The 17,302-nt window shown below is 40.7% G+C and overlaps 1 protein-coding gene across 2 annotated transcripts in view; it reads right to left on the bottom strand.

Annotated features, from left to right (window-relative positions):
* The window catches only part of ablim2 (actin binding LIM protein family, member 2), a 75,620-nt gene extending 63,242 nt beyond the window's left edge, over positions 1-12,378 (bottom strand). Inside the window, exons 1-2 of one of the 2 annotated variants that reach the window (XR_007880307.1) lie at positions 12,187-12,378; positions 1,035-1,196 (exon numbers count right to left, since the gene is read on the bottom strand). Coding sequence is in view for 1 of the 2 variants with exons in the window: in XM_051375309.1 (XP_051231269.1) it covers positions 1,035-1,196; positions 12,187-12,202 (178 nt within the window). In the remaining variant the exon portion in view is untranslated. The remainder of the gene's footprint in view (positions 1-1,034; positions 1,197-12,186) is intronic. The other variant, XM_051375309.1, reaches the window with a different exon arrangement.
* Between the last annotated feature and the right edge of the window lie 4,924 nt (positions 12,379-17,302).

The following is a 17,302-nucleotide window of genomic DNA, read 5'->3' as shown; positions in this document are numbered from 1 at the left end:
ATAATGTAGATTCAATATTGATCACAAAGGTGTATTAACCCAGTAAATACTAATGACTACATTTAATTTGTTAAAGGAAAAGCCCAACACATATTGGTAGACAAAGTTGATTTTATCATTTTGAATGGGTCTTTACCATAACACTATGGCACTGTGTCACCTTCCTCTTTCCTCTTTGTGTTTGAACAGATCCATATTTGTTTTTTGTTACTTTTAACTTTCTTTTTTTCTTAAAAGGATCCATAAACATTTCACCTCTCAAAAATATATTATTATCTCTTTTAACATAACTCTATATTATTGCTTCTTTTACTGACCATTACAGGATCATATTAGTACATTTTCAACGCAGCGTCTCTTCTACTCACATTTCTACTTTGAATCTTTTTTCATAAAAGCTCCATATTCTTAGTTTTACAGTAGCTCCTAAAATATTCTCCATAAAAAACACATTAGTGTCTTTTATTCTCCAAAAGGTTCATAATAGATTCTGTCTTTGAAAAGCTGCTGATTAGTCTGTCTACTTCAAAAGCGCCATGTTAGTGCCTTCTCCTTTACAGTAAAAAGGTCCACATTAATGTCTTTTTATATTAAAAAGAAGTTCAAATGAATCCCCCTTTTCCCCCAAAGGTCTTGGTTTAGCCAGTATGCTTACTCAAAAAGATAAACTATATTAGTGTTTATTTAGCATGTTTTTCCCAAAAGGGAATGTCCATTTACCTGTGAATGACCACGTAAAAGTATTTTTTCTAATCTACAAAAAAAAGTACATATTAGTAACAGTTGAACATTTACAAAAGGTCCATATTACTGTTGTCTGTTCTACACATCCTTAAAAAGTACTGGTTTCCTAGGCCGGATAGCTCACCTGGTAGTGCTGGCACCCCATGTACCAAGGCTGAGTCCATGGTACATGGCAGCAGCCCAGGGTTTGCATCCGACCTGTGGCCCTTTGCTGCGTGTCTATGCAGTCTTTTCTGAGGTTGTGGGTTGTTGGGTGACAGTGTAGAGGTGATAGCTGGCTGTTAACATACCTTTACAGGCAAAGCATTTGATGTGGAAGTGTTTGTTCTGGACCCGGAGCGCCTCCCCTTTGCAGGGCTTCCCACAGTTCTGACAGGGGATAGGTCCTCCTCCTTGCTTTTGCTTCTGCTTCTGCTGCTCCAGAGGGCTGTGGACAGCCTGCTGCTGAAATACTGCAAGAGACAGAGACCATTTAGAACTTATTCTATACACAGGACAACTTTTAGAAGGTACACAAAGATGAGAACAGCCATTTGTTAGCTGTTGTTAGATGTATAAATCTGACCAGATAGTGTGGTCAACTTTTGATCTTTTGAGTTGAAGTCTTTATTCCACTTCTTCTATATACCTGTTACAAAATGCAAATATCCAGTGGAACAGGAGAGGCCATGATCTAAATCAGCAAATAGTCAACTGGTACCTAAAGGCTATTCCACTGAAAAGAAGTAAACTGTGACAAAAAAAACAAAACAGCAGGATATTTGGAAGCTGAATGTCTTTGGCATTAAATTAATACTGTTTTTTCATAGCTTTAATCCAAAAATATCTCCATCAATTCTGGCCTTTAAAACTCATATGAGTGACCTCTTTATTCATACATAGTATGTTTGTCCCCATTTTATCAGTCTTCAAACTTCAAGTACCATCCTTTTATTTAAATAAAAACACAAATCTTACTTTTTCTGCAGTGTCATCTTTTCTTTTTTAATCCAAAAATATCCAAGTCATCACATAGGATGTCATATCAGACAAGGTTATGAAAAAACAATGTTCTTTTATTTGTTTTTTCAGCTCACGCACACACAAAATGCTTTCCCATCACATAAGGGGATATTGCAGTGTCATTTATTCAGTGTCATTTGTTCTGTGGAGACGTAAACATAATGACCAACCCTAGCCCAAATCCATCCCTAAAGTTAACCTAACACTAACATTATCCTCAAACCCAGACTTAACTGTAAAACTGAAGGATTTATATTGTGGGGACCGGCTTTTTGTCCCCAAGAGGTCCTCACAGTGTGACTGTGTAGACAGTTTTATGTCCCCACAATGTGAGGATAGATATCTCACACACACAGAACAGAAAGCCTAGAAAGTCCACATAAACACTGATGTTGGATGAATGTCATATTGTTGACCAGTTCCCAATCGTTTTCAAAGCAGTTACTCTCCTTTGTTCCACACAGGAAGGAAAGTTCATGCCAAGAAAAACGATGTCAACATCAGCAATGAAAAACATAACAGAGCACAAGCAACATCCCAGAAGTGTCTGCGACAACACACAAAGTTAAAGGCACGCTGTAAGAGCCGAACATGTCCATCCTAACAGTATAATCTCTCCTCTCATCATAACCCTGGCAGAATATGCTCACATTCTGATCAGCCTTTCAATACTGACTGGGGCATCAGCCGAATAAAAGGCCCTTTGTGTTCCCAGGAAACATTTGTGTCGTCAGACCGGTTTCATTGGGCCTCCATGGTTACCAGTAATTGGGCTTGGAAAGAGGAGTTTATCAAATGAATTGATTTAGAAAAAAGAGGCAGAGAGAAAGGGAAATGTAGGGATAAAAGCTGTGAGCCAAACAGAGCTGCTTTCTGGAAACTCACCAAGAAATTTTTTCTTGTGGACATTATTTTTGTTTCAGGTTTGCTCAGTTCACTGGGTGTTTATTGGGTGTTTTGTTGGCACAATATTTTGACTTAGATTAAGTTGAAGCCACAGTGTTTTTCTCTACTCTATTATGTAGGAAAAAAGCACATTTAGCCAACCTGATACTTTTCTCCCTATAAAGTTAAAGGGACACTTGATTTAGACTGGAAGCTGCTGACAGACTGGATAAATTGTTGAACCTGGGTGGTCCTTACATATTTAATCAAAGTAAATCCTTTTTGGTCAGTCTGGCCACACCAACTCTTTGAGTTGAATCTGAAACATACTGGGTAGGGAAAAAAGAACAACTTAAAGTATTAGTTCAAGATTTTGGGAAATAAATGAGTGAGATGAGAAAACTGATATCAATCTCACATCTGTGCATTACAGCGCAGGGAAACAGCTAGTCTGGCTCTTTCCAAAGATAAGAATGAGCCAAACATTTACACTATACATGTAGTTTGTATAGCCATTACTCAAACAGAAATGTAAAAACAACAAGTTGTGGTTTTAGGGGGAATTACCTGCTGGAACTATTTCTTGGTGAACAAGTTTATCCATCTACCCAGTACTTCTGTGCAGCAGCGCCTCCAGGTAATAGCGTGACAAGGCTGCAGGAAGGTGTACACAGAAGCTTTTCTCCAAGAAATAGTTCTTGCATGTAATTCCCCCCCCTGGCCTTTTTACATTTCTGTTAAAATATAAGTTAAACAAGCAAGGAGCAACATTTTAATTGGTCAGCATTAGAAGTGTTGGCAGGGACATTTTTAAATTTAGGACAAAGTCACGCTAGCTGTTTCTCCCTGCTACCAGTTTTATGCTATACTAGGCTAGCCATTTCTATGTAACAATTTAGCCTCTGGCGGCAATGTTTCAGGGTTCTGGTGTAGCCAGCTGATATCTGGATAATGGAAGACCAGGCCAAGACTTCGTTCAATTAGCAACTTGAGACACAAGAATGATAATCTCTATAAACAGATATCTGTATGAATGCTAAATGGTTGTCAGTTGCCAACGGGTCCTGAGATTTCGGCGGACGCGTTCCGCCTCTTTTGCGCTCCATACGACCGCTTACCTGAAAGCAACTAAAGCACGCTCAAATGTGACTGGCCAATACTACTTGGCCAACAAACAGACTACAGATGGAAACCAGAAGGCCTCCCAAACCAAAGTGTTGTCTTTGCTTCAAGATTGTGTACGGTCTCCCACTGACTCACACTGACTAGGAGAAAGCCATGTCACATAATTTACACCTTGATGCTGAAACAGAGAGGGCAGTGGAAAGAGATAAGGAAACTGAGAAGATTACATGAAGCAGTTTGAAGGCAAAACCATATGTTTTGGTTCTGATGTATTTTTCTATCCCCATACATACAAAGAAGCATTTGTCCATTTGTGATACTGGGATACTTGACAGGGGAGTAAAAACAGCCACCAGTCTTTCCAGACCTACAGGAGCAACACATTCTTTAGCAAGTTTTACAAGGACCTCTCACCCACCGTGGGGAACAAAGCCATTTTTCAGCTTTGTAGTGTGTGTATATGTGTCCTAGACAAACATAGCCTCCCAAACCTCCTTAGATCTCTTTAGGATGATAACTTTGCATAATTTTATTTGGATAGGCCCGAGTTTTAAAAAGTCTAATTCCCAAATCATATTTTTATTGAAACAGAAAGTGAAAAAATGTACCTTTGTGATACTGAACGTTCTTGAGGTCAGCAAATATTCGAAATATAGAGAAAGGAAATTCTTCATAAAGTTTTCTTTGGATGATGCTAAAATCCACAGAGCTGCTTTCATTCAGTCCATATGTTTAGATTACAATCTGATCTCTGACTTGAAAATGTGCTGACTTCCAAATTGAATCAAGACAAGAATCGGGATTTTGGACAGTGTTTCCTAGATTCTCTTGTTGGCAGGAGGTGCAGCTTTATTGAAGCTACCCGTGTTGAGCGTACATGTGGGCATGCTAACCAATAAAGACAAGAATTTAGGAGGGGAAAGTCTGGAGTCCTCGTAAAAAAGGTCTGAGATCGAGTTGATTGCAACCATCTGGAAAAGACAACAGTCCAAACGCGAGAAAGGGCTGGGAGCAGGGAAGGCAGCAGGGATTGGTAGTCACAGGGGAGCCGGAGGGGTTCTGCCTCCTGATCTGACCCAGTGTGCATTGCTGCACCCTTGCACCTGTTGTGGGGGATCCAGTGTCTTTACTTCCTCTTCAAACAGCAAATAGAGTTGGAGGGCGGGGATGAAGAGGAGACAGGAGATGATCTTTTGGGCCAGATGTAGAATCCAGCAAGTTGTTCCAGACATTCAGGCTGCCAGTAACCAAGACAGTTGTAGTGATCTGTGATACGGGTCCAATAATCTGTCAGTGGGAGAGTGGTGAGGAGTTTGCTGTTTATACATACATAGAGTTAGCTGACAAAATGAATAACGAGTGGTCTGTTCAATCCATGTTAAACTGCTCCTTTTTCATGTTCTTCTTAAGGTTCTTGGCAGGGAAGGGATTTGCACCTTCATGTTTCAGGCATTTCAAGATTCCAAATAATTAGGGTAACAATCTATCTTTTTGCTGTAAGTATATTTTGCCAAATAGTCTGAGGGCAGACCACACAGGAGAGGATGGTACACTTTTCCCTGCTTTTCCCACAACAAGTCCATCATACCCTTAGTTTTGCACTGTTTCTTCTAGCTGGATCAGGCTGCATAGTCACGTATTTCCACGAAACAGTGGTACAAGTCTATCTCCCAAAATACACATGGATCACCTACATTGTGAGTGGATACGAAAATGCACTCCTACATAACGAAGGCATATTTTACACTGACTAATTTCTGTCCATGCAACAACTTATAGCAAGGAGGTCAAAGGTTCAGACCTCAATGCCCTAACAATTCTGTGCTCATAATCAATGTTTGGGGAAAAGATGGAATAAGGGCAGTTGTGCAGTTGTGCAAGAGGAGATGTGCAGCATGTAGAGTCCTTGTGCCAATGCCCTGTCTTCTCCAGGCCCAGTCGTCCCTATCATCAATCAGCCTTTCTGGTGTCTGTTCCTTGGCTGACGGCCACTACTGAAGCCATTGTCCCAAAGGTCGCAGCCAGGCAGGCAGCTATCTGAGCAATGCAACACCACATATCTGTGCAGCATACAGTCACACCAATGGAAGCCTCTGGGAACACATACTGACCATTGAAGTGGTTCTGCAGCTTACCACCTGCACACATGTACCATACAACTGCCCAAACATAGGCATGTAGCTGTGCAGATATATGACATCTCTTTCTGATGAAAGATGATAAATGAGAAGGTTCATATTCAGTGTCATGCTCAAAGACACTTAAACAGAATATACGTGGCTGCTGGGAATGAAACTGAGAACCTCCCAATGCACTCCCAAAGTTCACATGACACTGAAAACAGCAGAGAACAAAAATTCCACAGTAACCCTCGCAAACAATGTACCTTCAACATGAAAAGGCTTTTAAGGCACACATACATGTAATAAGGAGGCACGGGCCACTGCTCAGTGGAACACAGGGAGTTATATCACAAATGCCTTTTCAAGAAGCCATGCTCCTGCACCTCCTAAAAATAGAGTGTTCCCTCAACTCACGGGGATCCCATGGTGCTCTGCAACATTCCTGGTGTGAACCATCTGCAGGGGCAGCAGGGGTGGGCAGGGGATCAAAATGCTCACATTACCACAGCAGGAGTACTTTGTGGTGGCCCGAGCTGTTGACCTTGGGGACTTTCACTTTCTTATGAGTAAACACATGAACACACTCCAAAATATGTAGATTGCATGTTATTCTTATTTTTATGGAAAATGCAATAAATTGGCATAGATTAGCAAAAAGACAACCTGACTGTGCCAAGTGGTTTGTAACATCCGGAAAGTCATTGTTGAAAACAGCAGGCAGTTTAAAAAAATACTATACTCACTATCGTGGGCGACTAATAAAGTCATGTCAGAAAAAGAGCAAATCTTTTCCACGAGAAAATCCTTCAGTGCCGTTCTTTGCTCTTCTTTCAATGAAAGTTCTGATAGAACTGATGCTAGCAGCATCTACGCTAACCTCTTTAGCAGCTGTCATTGTTGCCATTGCTGCCTTTCAAAATATTCCTTCAATGCATTTTATGGATTACAAACTCCTGTCTTTGACATGAACAGTAGTAAAACTAGACCCCTGCATATTGTGTCTGCAACTTCCATCAAGTTTTAAGGCTGGTATCAGATTTATGACCAAAGTGGCAACTAAATAATTTGATTAACAGCCTGCTGACACCTGGCCTTACCTTTGTATGGCCATTACTTCACTGCTTAAGAGTTTCCTGTCCGTTATCCCAACAGAAAACTTGCTCCATTATCTCACCCGCTCTAGATGCCAAGAAAAAGACATGAATAGAGCCTATAGAGCTAGTCAACTGAATACAGGTCCTGTAGCACAAACAGGGAAAGGGAGTAGAGAAATTGCTAGTAGCTAAGATGAATTACCAAACTTATACGACTTTAGATACACACAGACTAGACATTATGACTTATGATTTCTCCCTCTCCTCTCAAAGCCATGACATCCACCTGTGCAGTCACACATGCAATTTGACCTGAACAGCATTTGACCTCTGACCCTGAGGTCAAGCACTACAGAAAGCTGACCTCCGACCTAGATGGCAATTGACACCAGTGCACCCTTTTGGCTCAGCCCTTATAAAGACAAGGGCATGTCATGTTAACAGAGAGGTGGAGGAAATGAACCAAGTTAACACATTTCCTGGGTGACAGTATAAAGGATATTTTGACACTGGATACACTAACATTGCTGGTGCTACTGCTACCAAAACTACAACTACTCATACTGATAACAGCACCCAGAAGATTATTTAATAAGTTATCATTTTCAATAGTAGCCCAAAGCAAAGCAAGATATGGTAACCAGTTTGCTTTCGAATGAATGTGATCTTTGTGTGAAAACATATGATTCCTGCTGTTCCTGTGACAGATGACTCAGTGAATATTTCTTCCACGTGGACGACAAACGCTGCCTACAGATATGATCCCACGTGTCACTGCAGCTGGCTCTACTGGAACACTTCCATGTAGTTGCCTCAAGTCAAAACACTATGAGGTCCAATCAGCATAAATACCAGACTATTCCTCTGTTGATTTCAACTACTTACGGAATTGGATCAGCATCTCTGCTATATCAACTCCAACAGGACCCCTCAGTTTGAATTAAAGGAAATCTTAATGATACACCATACAATGATTTTTTAGACAATGGGGGTGCTTACAACTTCGGGTCAACAGTTTTTTTTATCCCTTTTGGAGTTTGAACATGACAATGCCCCAGCCAGGTCCATACAGAAATGGTTTTAACATTTTGGTGTGGAAGCAGTTGACCGGACTACACAGACCCCCGACCTCAACCCCGTCCAACACCTATTAACTGCAAGGCGGAGGCCAGGCCTAATGTTCCCAGACCCCATACTTGTAGTGTACTTTGTATATCACGTTTTACGTCCAGTGCAGCATTCGGTGCCAATGCAGAAAAATAGTCTGACCTTTATCAACCATAACTTGATCTTTCCCCAACCTTGACCAAATCATAGCTGTCATCCATAGTTAGTGCAGAAGGTTTTTCAGAATCATCCAATTGTTTACGGAACTTTCTTCTGATGTGATTGTACTAGTTGAGCACTGTGCAGGATTTGACACATCATGCTTGGTTAAATTGAGAAGTGCCAGCAGAGAGAAAAACTCAAGGACAAGAGGGGAAAAAAGGAACTCAGACTGAGCCTGAGGACTGAAGTTGTTTTTGGAAGATGAGGATAGAGACAATGAGATAGCAAAACATTAAAGAAACGTCAATTTGATGCTCTCATCGTGAGCCAGAATGTGCTGTAATAGAGGGGATCATGTGACTGTTGTACAGATGCTGTGATGCAGCAGAATATCACTGAACAGCTGAGCATGCTACTATGTCTGCACATGTATATGAATGTATGTGTAAAGGATGCTTTGCTAAGCTAATGTTCATGAGCAGAAAAGCTGATTGGGAGGAACACAGCGGCCAGTGTAGGAGGAAATGAAAGAGTTTTATAGTGAAAAGACAGTGAAGGATCGGGGCTGTGTATGCTTGCAGGCCATTCATTGCAACCCAGAGAGAAACAGCATGACTCATGAACAGAGCTCCTGTGTAGAAAGCATTGTGTCAGCTGTTTGAGCAGAGCTGGTGCAAAAACACCGGCATATGCCAAGCAGGTTTAGCACCTAAGGGAGAGAGGCTGGTGTAACAGCAGTTGGATTCAAACACACAGGCCATTATCAGCATCCACAGGACAGTGCTCAACCCTGAAGGGCACAAAGATACATTATACAGTCACTAAGTGAGAACAGAGTGACCCTAATTACTCAGACTGCTGGACAATTCACCTGCTACTTGAGAAATAATGCAAAATAAATGCATTAATTGTAATAGTTCACTATGCAGTGGCTGGGAAATATATTTTTCTAAAGTTGCACTAATCAATATTGATATATTACATATGGGTCAAATCAGCAGACTGTGCAGTCTCCATCAGCTCTAAGGAGCATTTTAACGTCTTTCAGTTCATTGTTTTAAATTAAATATACTGTAAAATGCTTTGGAGTTGATCTTAGAAACAAGTTTGGAGCAAAATGATCCATGTACCCCAATGCTAAAGAGGAAAGGGGAACACTATAGTTGTTAAATGACAGTTTTCCCTCCAACAAATGTATAGGTTTGGTGGAAAAGTTTCTGTTACAGCTTTAAAGGATAAAGCTGTCAACATATTTTCAATAGTTTTCTCATTGTATCCCATGAAAAGACCTGAACCCGCTATGAAAGTACTGTGTGTATGTCTTCTTCCTCAGTAGCTCCACTGTTGTCTAAAAACAATTAAAGACACATTAATGAGCCACACTGTTGCACTGGAGGACATGTTCCTTCATTACCATGAACACACACACACACACACACCAGTTTATTTTGACTAAGTCCCACATACACCGTCCTGCTGCCCCAAATGCTCACTGGAGCACCAAATGTGGATTCATCCGCCATTGAAAATAGTCCCTAACCGCACAAATTCCTCTGGGACCGAATAACATATTGTGGGTTTTGGTCTTAATAAGGGCTTTGTTGACAGTGACAAAAATATACAATAATAGCAGCTTAATCCTTTAACATTAACATGATGCAGGGTACCTTTTGAGATCTAGCACCTTAGAATAATACACCTGCCACTACTTGTCATTTCATGTATTTCATAGCTACATCTATTATTTGTGGAGGGAGTTAAAAAAAAAAAAAATAGTTTAAAGTCTTTGAAATCTAAAATGTCAGCAGGGGTAATGCTTGTAAACTGACAGACACACAGATGGTTTGTTTACTGACAGGTCCAGAATAGTGACGGGCGTCGCTGTGACTGCTGACAACCAGCCAGCCATTACGTCACACACCCAGGATACACTGTCCTTGGCTGAGACACAGCCTAAAGGGGTGTGTGTTTGTTTGTGTGTGCATGATTGTGTGTGTATGCTTCTACTGACTCTATGGCTAGACCTAGTGCCTGTACGTGTGAACGCATGCATGTGTACGTGCATGACAAAATTTTTCTGTTCAGTGTGTCAATGTACAGTATGTGTTTGTGCATGGAAGCACATGGCCTGTGTGTTTGTGTCGCCTGAATGTCGTCCCAACCAAACTTTACAAGCTTGCGATGGCAGCGTACACGCCTCCACACTGTACAAAACAAAGTTACATCCCTGCTTTTAGACACTGAACTTAAACTGGATGGGCTTTAACAAGGCTGCTGAAGACAAGACACTGGAGAGGAGAGGAAATACTTGTGGCGTGTTTATAAGGACCAACAGTAAGGCAACTTTTTTTCAAACACGCAACAAGGAGTGGAAAGTACTACTCTAGTGCTTAAGCCTAGTTTTGAGATACATGGTTTTCCATTTTATGCAACTTTATGCAACTATTTCCACTAAAATTCAGAGAAATATACTGCAAGTTAATGACATTTAACCTGCAAAGGTTGAGGGCTTATGGTATATGTTGTTTGTTAAAGGCAGCAAACTGAAACAATAATGTAAATATTAAATAGTAAGTAACAATATTACATGTTATCAAGACAAATGTAATGAACTGCTGAGTTAGATTATATTCCAAGACAGATTTGTTTAGCGATTAATAAATGTGATTTTGAATTTAATTTTCTTACTGCTCTCTACAGATTCCATTAAGGCAAATAAACACTAGGGTTGTAATAAACACTCTTTAGTGGGCCATTCTGACTAAGTTTTTTTTTTTTTTACTTAAAAGGACCAGTATGTACAATTCAGTGGCATCTAGCAGTGAAGTTGCAGATTGCAACTGAATACTGCTCGTGTGTAGGAGAAACTATTGTGGCAGACTTCTACTGCTGTAGAAACATGGCAGTTCAACATGGCGGACTCCGCCATGTAAAAGAGGACCCACTCCCTCTGTAGATAAAAACAGCTCATTCTAAGATGACAAAACCACAACAATTCTTATATTCAGGTGATTATACACTATTGAAAACATACCTATGAATATTATATTCTATTCTGCCAATAGAGCCTCCTAAATGTTACACACTGGACCCTTTAAGTACATTTTGTTGTTCTCTGTCACTATAAATAGACACTCTCATACAAACAAATATAACCAACATGCTATATCCTCTACTTCAGAGTTTAATTTTCACTCTCATGGCAAACTGTAAATTACCATAGGAATATTATGGGAGCATTCGTACATTTGAACATTTTTGCCCAGTGCAATATACAGTACGTGCAGGAAAAAAAAGATGCTTTGAAAACAAGGTAAAAAAAAAAAGGTCAGCCTTACTATGCAATACCAAAGACACACTGTAAATCTCAATACGAAAAATCAGTGATTTCTTTTTAGCAACTGGCCCTTACCCCTTTATAAGCAGCCCAAATGGCTGAGCTCCCAGTGTTAGAGATGCAGGCAGGCGACCAAGACAACACTGTTGTTGCCAGGGATGTTGCAGGCAGGCAGGCAGGCAGCATATCAACCTGCAGCATTTAAAGCATTCAGCCTGCACCCACAGGCTTGTTGTTGCCATTCACATTTGCACACCATATTCAAACAGAAAGCGCTATACGCTTCTGACTGAGGTTACATAATAGGAGGCCTGTTTAGCTGTAGGTAAAGTATAACTTACATAGACACTCATACATGCTGTAAACACAACACACTCGCATGATCTAGAACGTTTGAATGGTTTCCATATTTCTGAGTTATGGGATTATTATAGTTCATTACCTGTTATTGTGGTAAAAGAGTAACTCTAATTATCTGCTTAAGATAGGGGTAAAATAGTAAGTCTTGGTTAATACAAGCAAATAATTAGCTACAAACTATCCTCTCTCTTCAGCCTGGCAGGTGAACACAGCACACAAACTGTAGCTTATTGAAGGTCATTATTACCTTTCTCCTCTGGCATTGTCACTCAGCTGTTTTCACAAATGTGACGTATTGTTATGTCCTTTAGTGATAGTAATTATAGACAATCTTCTCAGAGTCCTCTGATGGTGTTGCGACACATCCTCCGCGCGCTCTGGTGTAATAATAGGTGGGAGCACAGAGTGAGCGCTCTGTCCGTCACTATCTCTGGAATGAGCTGTAGGTCATATGACTCCCTATGTCTCTCTCTCTCTCTCTCTCTCTCTCTCTCTCTCTCTCTCTCTCTCTCTCTCTCTCTCTCTCTCCCTCCCTCACCTCTCTGAGTTATTGCAGCTATCTGTTATAAATAGAAGCATGTGCGGCTCAAAGAGAATGACACCTCGTCCTGGTAATCTGTCACTGGGCGTGTCCCAGTCTCCCCAGTCCACACTAAACTCAACTTTGACAGCGCAGTAATAACCCAACTGGAGTTCATTATGTTGGAAATCTGTTCAGTGGACAACTTTGATGTTAGCACAGTATTTAGTGTTCTTTCTACCTTTTAAGCAACAGGGACAAGAAGATTTTCTATATTTTCAGCACCAGTACAGATTAAAGCTACACTAAATCAGTATTTTCAATATCAACAATGGATCAAATTAGCATGAGGAAAAGTTATATAATCAATTTATTTTAAAAAGGGACTAACTTTTGTAGCTACAAGAGATGAGCTTTGGGGACACTTGCCAGCTGGATCAAATGTGAAAGGATGTCGCTTGTAGTGACCAACCCACAGGGACCTATTACCAACTCCACAGTTCTCCTTTAGCTATACTTAGCTTTTTGGCCTCTTTTAGATCAGTGTTTTGGTTTTCCGGCCTACAAAATATGCTCTTATCAACCTCGTTTCCAGCAATCCACTGTAAGCTACCTGGCAAACTATAGACAGACAAAGTTAGCAACTAGCTCGTGAAGTAAGTGGAACATTTGGCAGCTAAAACAGACACAGATCCATCTGAGGAGTTGGTGGAGACTAAAACAGAGCTAAAAGGATGGGGAATATTGGGCTTAGATTCATCAGGTGGACACAAACATCAAGTCACCTAAATGTGTTAATAGGCAATTTATTGCTGGAATGTTATCCATAAAATGTTTAAGTTGCTTATAGATCAGGTTTTTGTGACCTATTAGTTTTCAGAATTTAGCTTGTTGTGGAGCCTGCAAGTGGCCAATAAATGCAGCTTTAAGTAAACGGGAAAAGAGCACACACACGTTTTTTCTACTGGGTTAATCATTTTAGAAGATAATGGATGTAGTATTAAAAGAGGCCTTACATGGCTTTTAAATTTAAGTTGTATAAATCTGCTCTTTAATGTGTGTGTGGTGACTTAAGCTTGTACTAGCACACTGATAAAAGAACATAGAACTATCAAACCACCCTTACTGCCTACCGACAATCAGTTCTACCACTTCTACACAGAGTTAGCATTTTAATGGAGCTGACGGTAACTGTGAGCATATCTCTGCTCTGCAGACAGTGGGCAGCCAGTCAATAGTGAGCACAGCCCCACTTTGAAGGTCACTTCTGAAAAGTAAGGGATAATGAGACCCAGTGGAATATGAATAATGATGTGCCACCAAGTTCATTCAGAGACAAGAATAACTTTCCCCCAATAATATAAACTTTCATTTACACTCCTGTGCTGATGCCAAAAGTCACTGTCATCAGTGACTCTGTGATGGTGCGTGCCACATCACAATGTGTCTCAGTATTTCAAACGTCTGGAACTAGACGCTGCTAAAAGTTGGTATAGGCCTACATATGAGGACTATGTATCCCTTAGCTGTACTTCTGAGAAATGTAGCTAACTAAACTATGAGCTACAGGAAATCACAAAGCTTGGTGTATTGAGGTTACATACTAACGGTTTTACAATACTTAGAGCTTTAGCAGGGCTTAAAGTTAATAGTTTGTCAGGAGAGCTGATCTAGAGAATAAGTCCATCCAAAATGTTAGCAGCCATCTACTAGAAATGCTCATGACAAATTTAAAGGAAGTTTTAAGATTAGTGAGCAGTAAGTTGTGCACTACAAAGACATCGACAGAGATCAACAGCAGTTCTGAAAGAAGGACATTATAGTGGAGCATGACAACACAACCCAGCCCCACAGTGCTGATTCATTAAATCAAAGTGGCTAATGAAATTTGCTGTGAACAAAAAGCCTGGTCTTGTAAACAATATTCACAGTAAGGGAGTATGGAAAATCAGACGTTACAGCCACACATATCAGTTTTCTGTGTTAGCTAGCCTACTTAATAAAACAGCTTCATTACTGAAAAAAAATTCAATTGAAAAATAAAGAACACTTAACCATGAGAATACAAAACCAAGTGGCTTTACTACCTGTGGCAGCACTACTACCCATGACTGGCAGACTGATATATGAGTTTCAAATACTCCAATCTTAAGTTCAAACTAACAACCAGTCATCACATTAGTGCTTCAAAGCTAAACAATAGAAAGCGCTATCCTTTATAACCTGAAATAAGACCCCAGGGACCATTGGGAGGCACAATCTCATGCCAATGATTGTTGGTGCAACTGCAACTTGACACTGAGACCAATTTCCTGTTACCCCTCTTTTCACTAAAAACAATTAATTTGACCTTTTTTTTATATTTTCGTCCAATCCAGATTCTTTGCTATCAAAAACTATAACTGATGCCCTCTGCTTGGCAAAAAGTGTCACTGCTCATCTCTCGCCATGTCCCTGCATGTACCTTAGCCGCATGGCTCTACAGAACTACACATGTATCTACAGTACACCTGTATGCAGTTCTACAGCAGCTTGTCTAGATTTATGCTCAAGTGACTTCATATTGCACTGCTGTGTGTTTGTTGGTATTCGGAGACTGGCTTTATCTCTCACTATTGATCTGTGCTGATATCTAATCAATATTCGAGGAACAGCAACACTTATCCTAGGGATTCATCGCCATCTGTAATCAAACCAACATTATACTCACAAAGGATAGACATACTGTGCATGAAACATATCATGAAAAGGAACTTAACTCTGAAGCAGTGGTATTTAGTTTTTAAGCGGAGATGGATGCCAATGGAGCACTCAAACAAAATATGTAATGTAGTGTGACTTGACTCACTAATGGACAGTTGGGCATGTTTCTAAAGAAATGTGCTACTCTCAAACAATTTTTATGGCCAAAGCATACAGCCAATGGTTGCGTGATGTGACTGAACACTGTATGTACAGTGTAGAGAAACAATGAGATCATTCTTCATTCAGCTGGTGTAGGGTCACCTAAGGTTAATGGTAATGATGTTGGACCTTCTCCATCTTCTGGGCCCCAGTAAAACAATGGCCACTTCCACATGGTGGAAAGTGAGCAGGCAGATTCATTAGGAACTGTGCCAAGCATTCAGAACATGACTGAACCAGATGACCTCAGGGAGAATACTCTAATAAGTGACCACTCCTACGGTGGATCAGCCTTACTATTTCTTGGTTATATTAGCCATGCCAGCAGCAAAGTTCTTTGGATTGCAATAGTTGGGTGGGGATGGATCCTACTTACTTTGGGGAATTAATTTTTATCTAGTGCCAACAGCAGGTTTTGGTTTAGACTGAAATGTCTTGACAACCATTGGATGGATGGACGCTAAGTTTGGTAGACATTCATGGATCTCTCAGAGGATGATTCCTAATTACTTTGGTGATCCCCTGTCTCCCTTCTACTGCCACCACAACATTTGTGCTTTTGAATGAAATGCCTTAACAGCTACTGAACGGCTTGGCATAAAATTTGGTACTAAAATGTACTTTGGCTACTGTTCCTGAATCCACTGCAACAGCAGGTCAGTGTTTTCACTTAACCAGTGATATATCTCTACATCTACATAATGGATTATAACACATCTGGTTCAGAAATTCAGAAGATGAATTCTCCTTTGATATTTTTAATCTAGTGCCAACTTTTTATTTGTCCAATACTTTGTGATAAGACCCAGTACTTACAAAACTAATGGCATTCCCTTTAGCGTCAGGTGTACAAATGTTAGCATGCCCACACACAAAGGTCATGTGGGGAATTTGCTTAACATCTTCCTAACATCAGCATGTTAACATTGTCATCAGCCTTGCAGCATTGCTAGAATGGCTTCAGTGTTATTACCCTTCTGACCACAATATATCAGCTTTTGGAGGTTTCAGGATTGGCCCAGAAACAAAGGTTGTCACTTGAACCCTGCTAGATAGAGGACAGACACAGCATGAGCTGCATTCAAAGTCACGACATGGCAGGTGAATGGTTTCAACTCTCCTTGGCCAGACCAGCAGGAGCCTGCAGAGGAGGTTATTAAAAACAACCAAAAATAACATACATCCTGTACCAGGGAAGAGTATAAAAGCTGAGCTGATTGTCAGTGTGCAGAGACACATGCCAGAGGGACTGAGCAGCGAGCGTGGCCTCATTTCATCTCTGACATGGTCCCCTTCTTTCTCACACATCCTCAGTTCCTCTCTTCTTTCTTTCTTTGTCCTCTTCTGAAGCTGTGACGGATCTTCAGTGGGACATAGACCAGAGGAAGTATTCAGTAAATGGTAGGAAGCTTCAGGGGAATGGTGTGCATGGTGGACTTTGCCATGTGACTCAGCAGCAGGCGCTGTGTGTGTGTGTGTGTGTGTGTGTGTGTGTGTGTGTGTGTGTGTGTGTGTGTGTGTGTGTGTGTGTGCGTGTGTGAAGGAAAGAAAGACACAGGATCTGCATTGCAAATCATCCAGCACCAGAGCTGCCAAGTGGCATCCACAACAAATCCAAAAGTGGGACCAAAACAGAGCGCCGCCGCCTCCAGCCGAGCCAAAATAATGAAGCAACAACACAATTTACAGCTGAATGATGACATTTACAGGAATCAAAATGCCGAATACGATAATAAAAATGCCACTTTAGGCTTTTGCCATAGGAATCTATGCAGACATTTTGCTGCATTCTCAATAAATGCCATTCGTCTTGTGAAAAATCCTGACTGAAAACAATGACTAGGCTGCTTTTCCCCTCCGACTGCGATCAATGACAGTCTGGGTTTAGCTTCACAATAATCTGGCAACAACTTTCTGCAATGTTCTCCAGAGGAGCAAG

Source organism: Dicentrarchus labrax, unplaced genomic scaffold, assembly GCF_905237075.1.
Source record: "Dicentrarchus labrax unplaced genomic scaffold, dlabrax2021, whole genome shotgun sequence".
Classification (NCBI taxonomy): domain Eukaryota; kingdom Metazoa; phylum Chordata; class Actinopteri; family Moronidae; genus Dicentrarchus; species Dicentrarchus labrax.
Note: the sequence above shows the minus strand (reverse complement) of the source record. Positions and strands in the feature narration are given on the sequence as shown.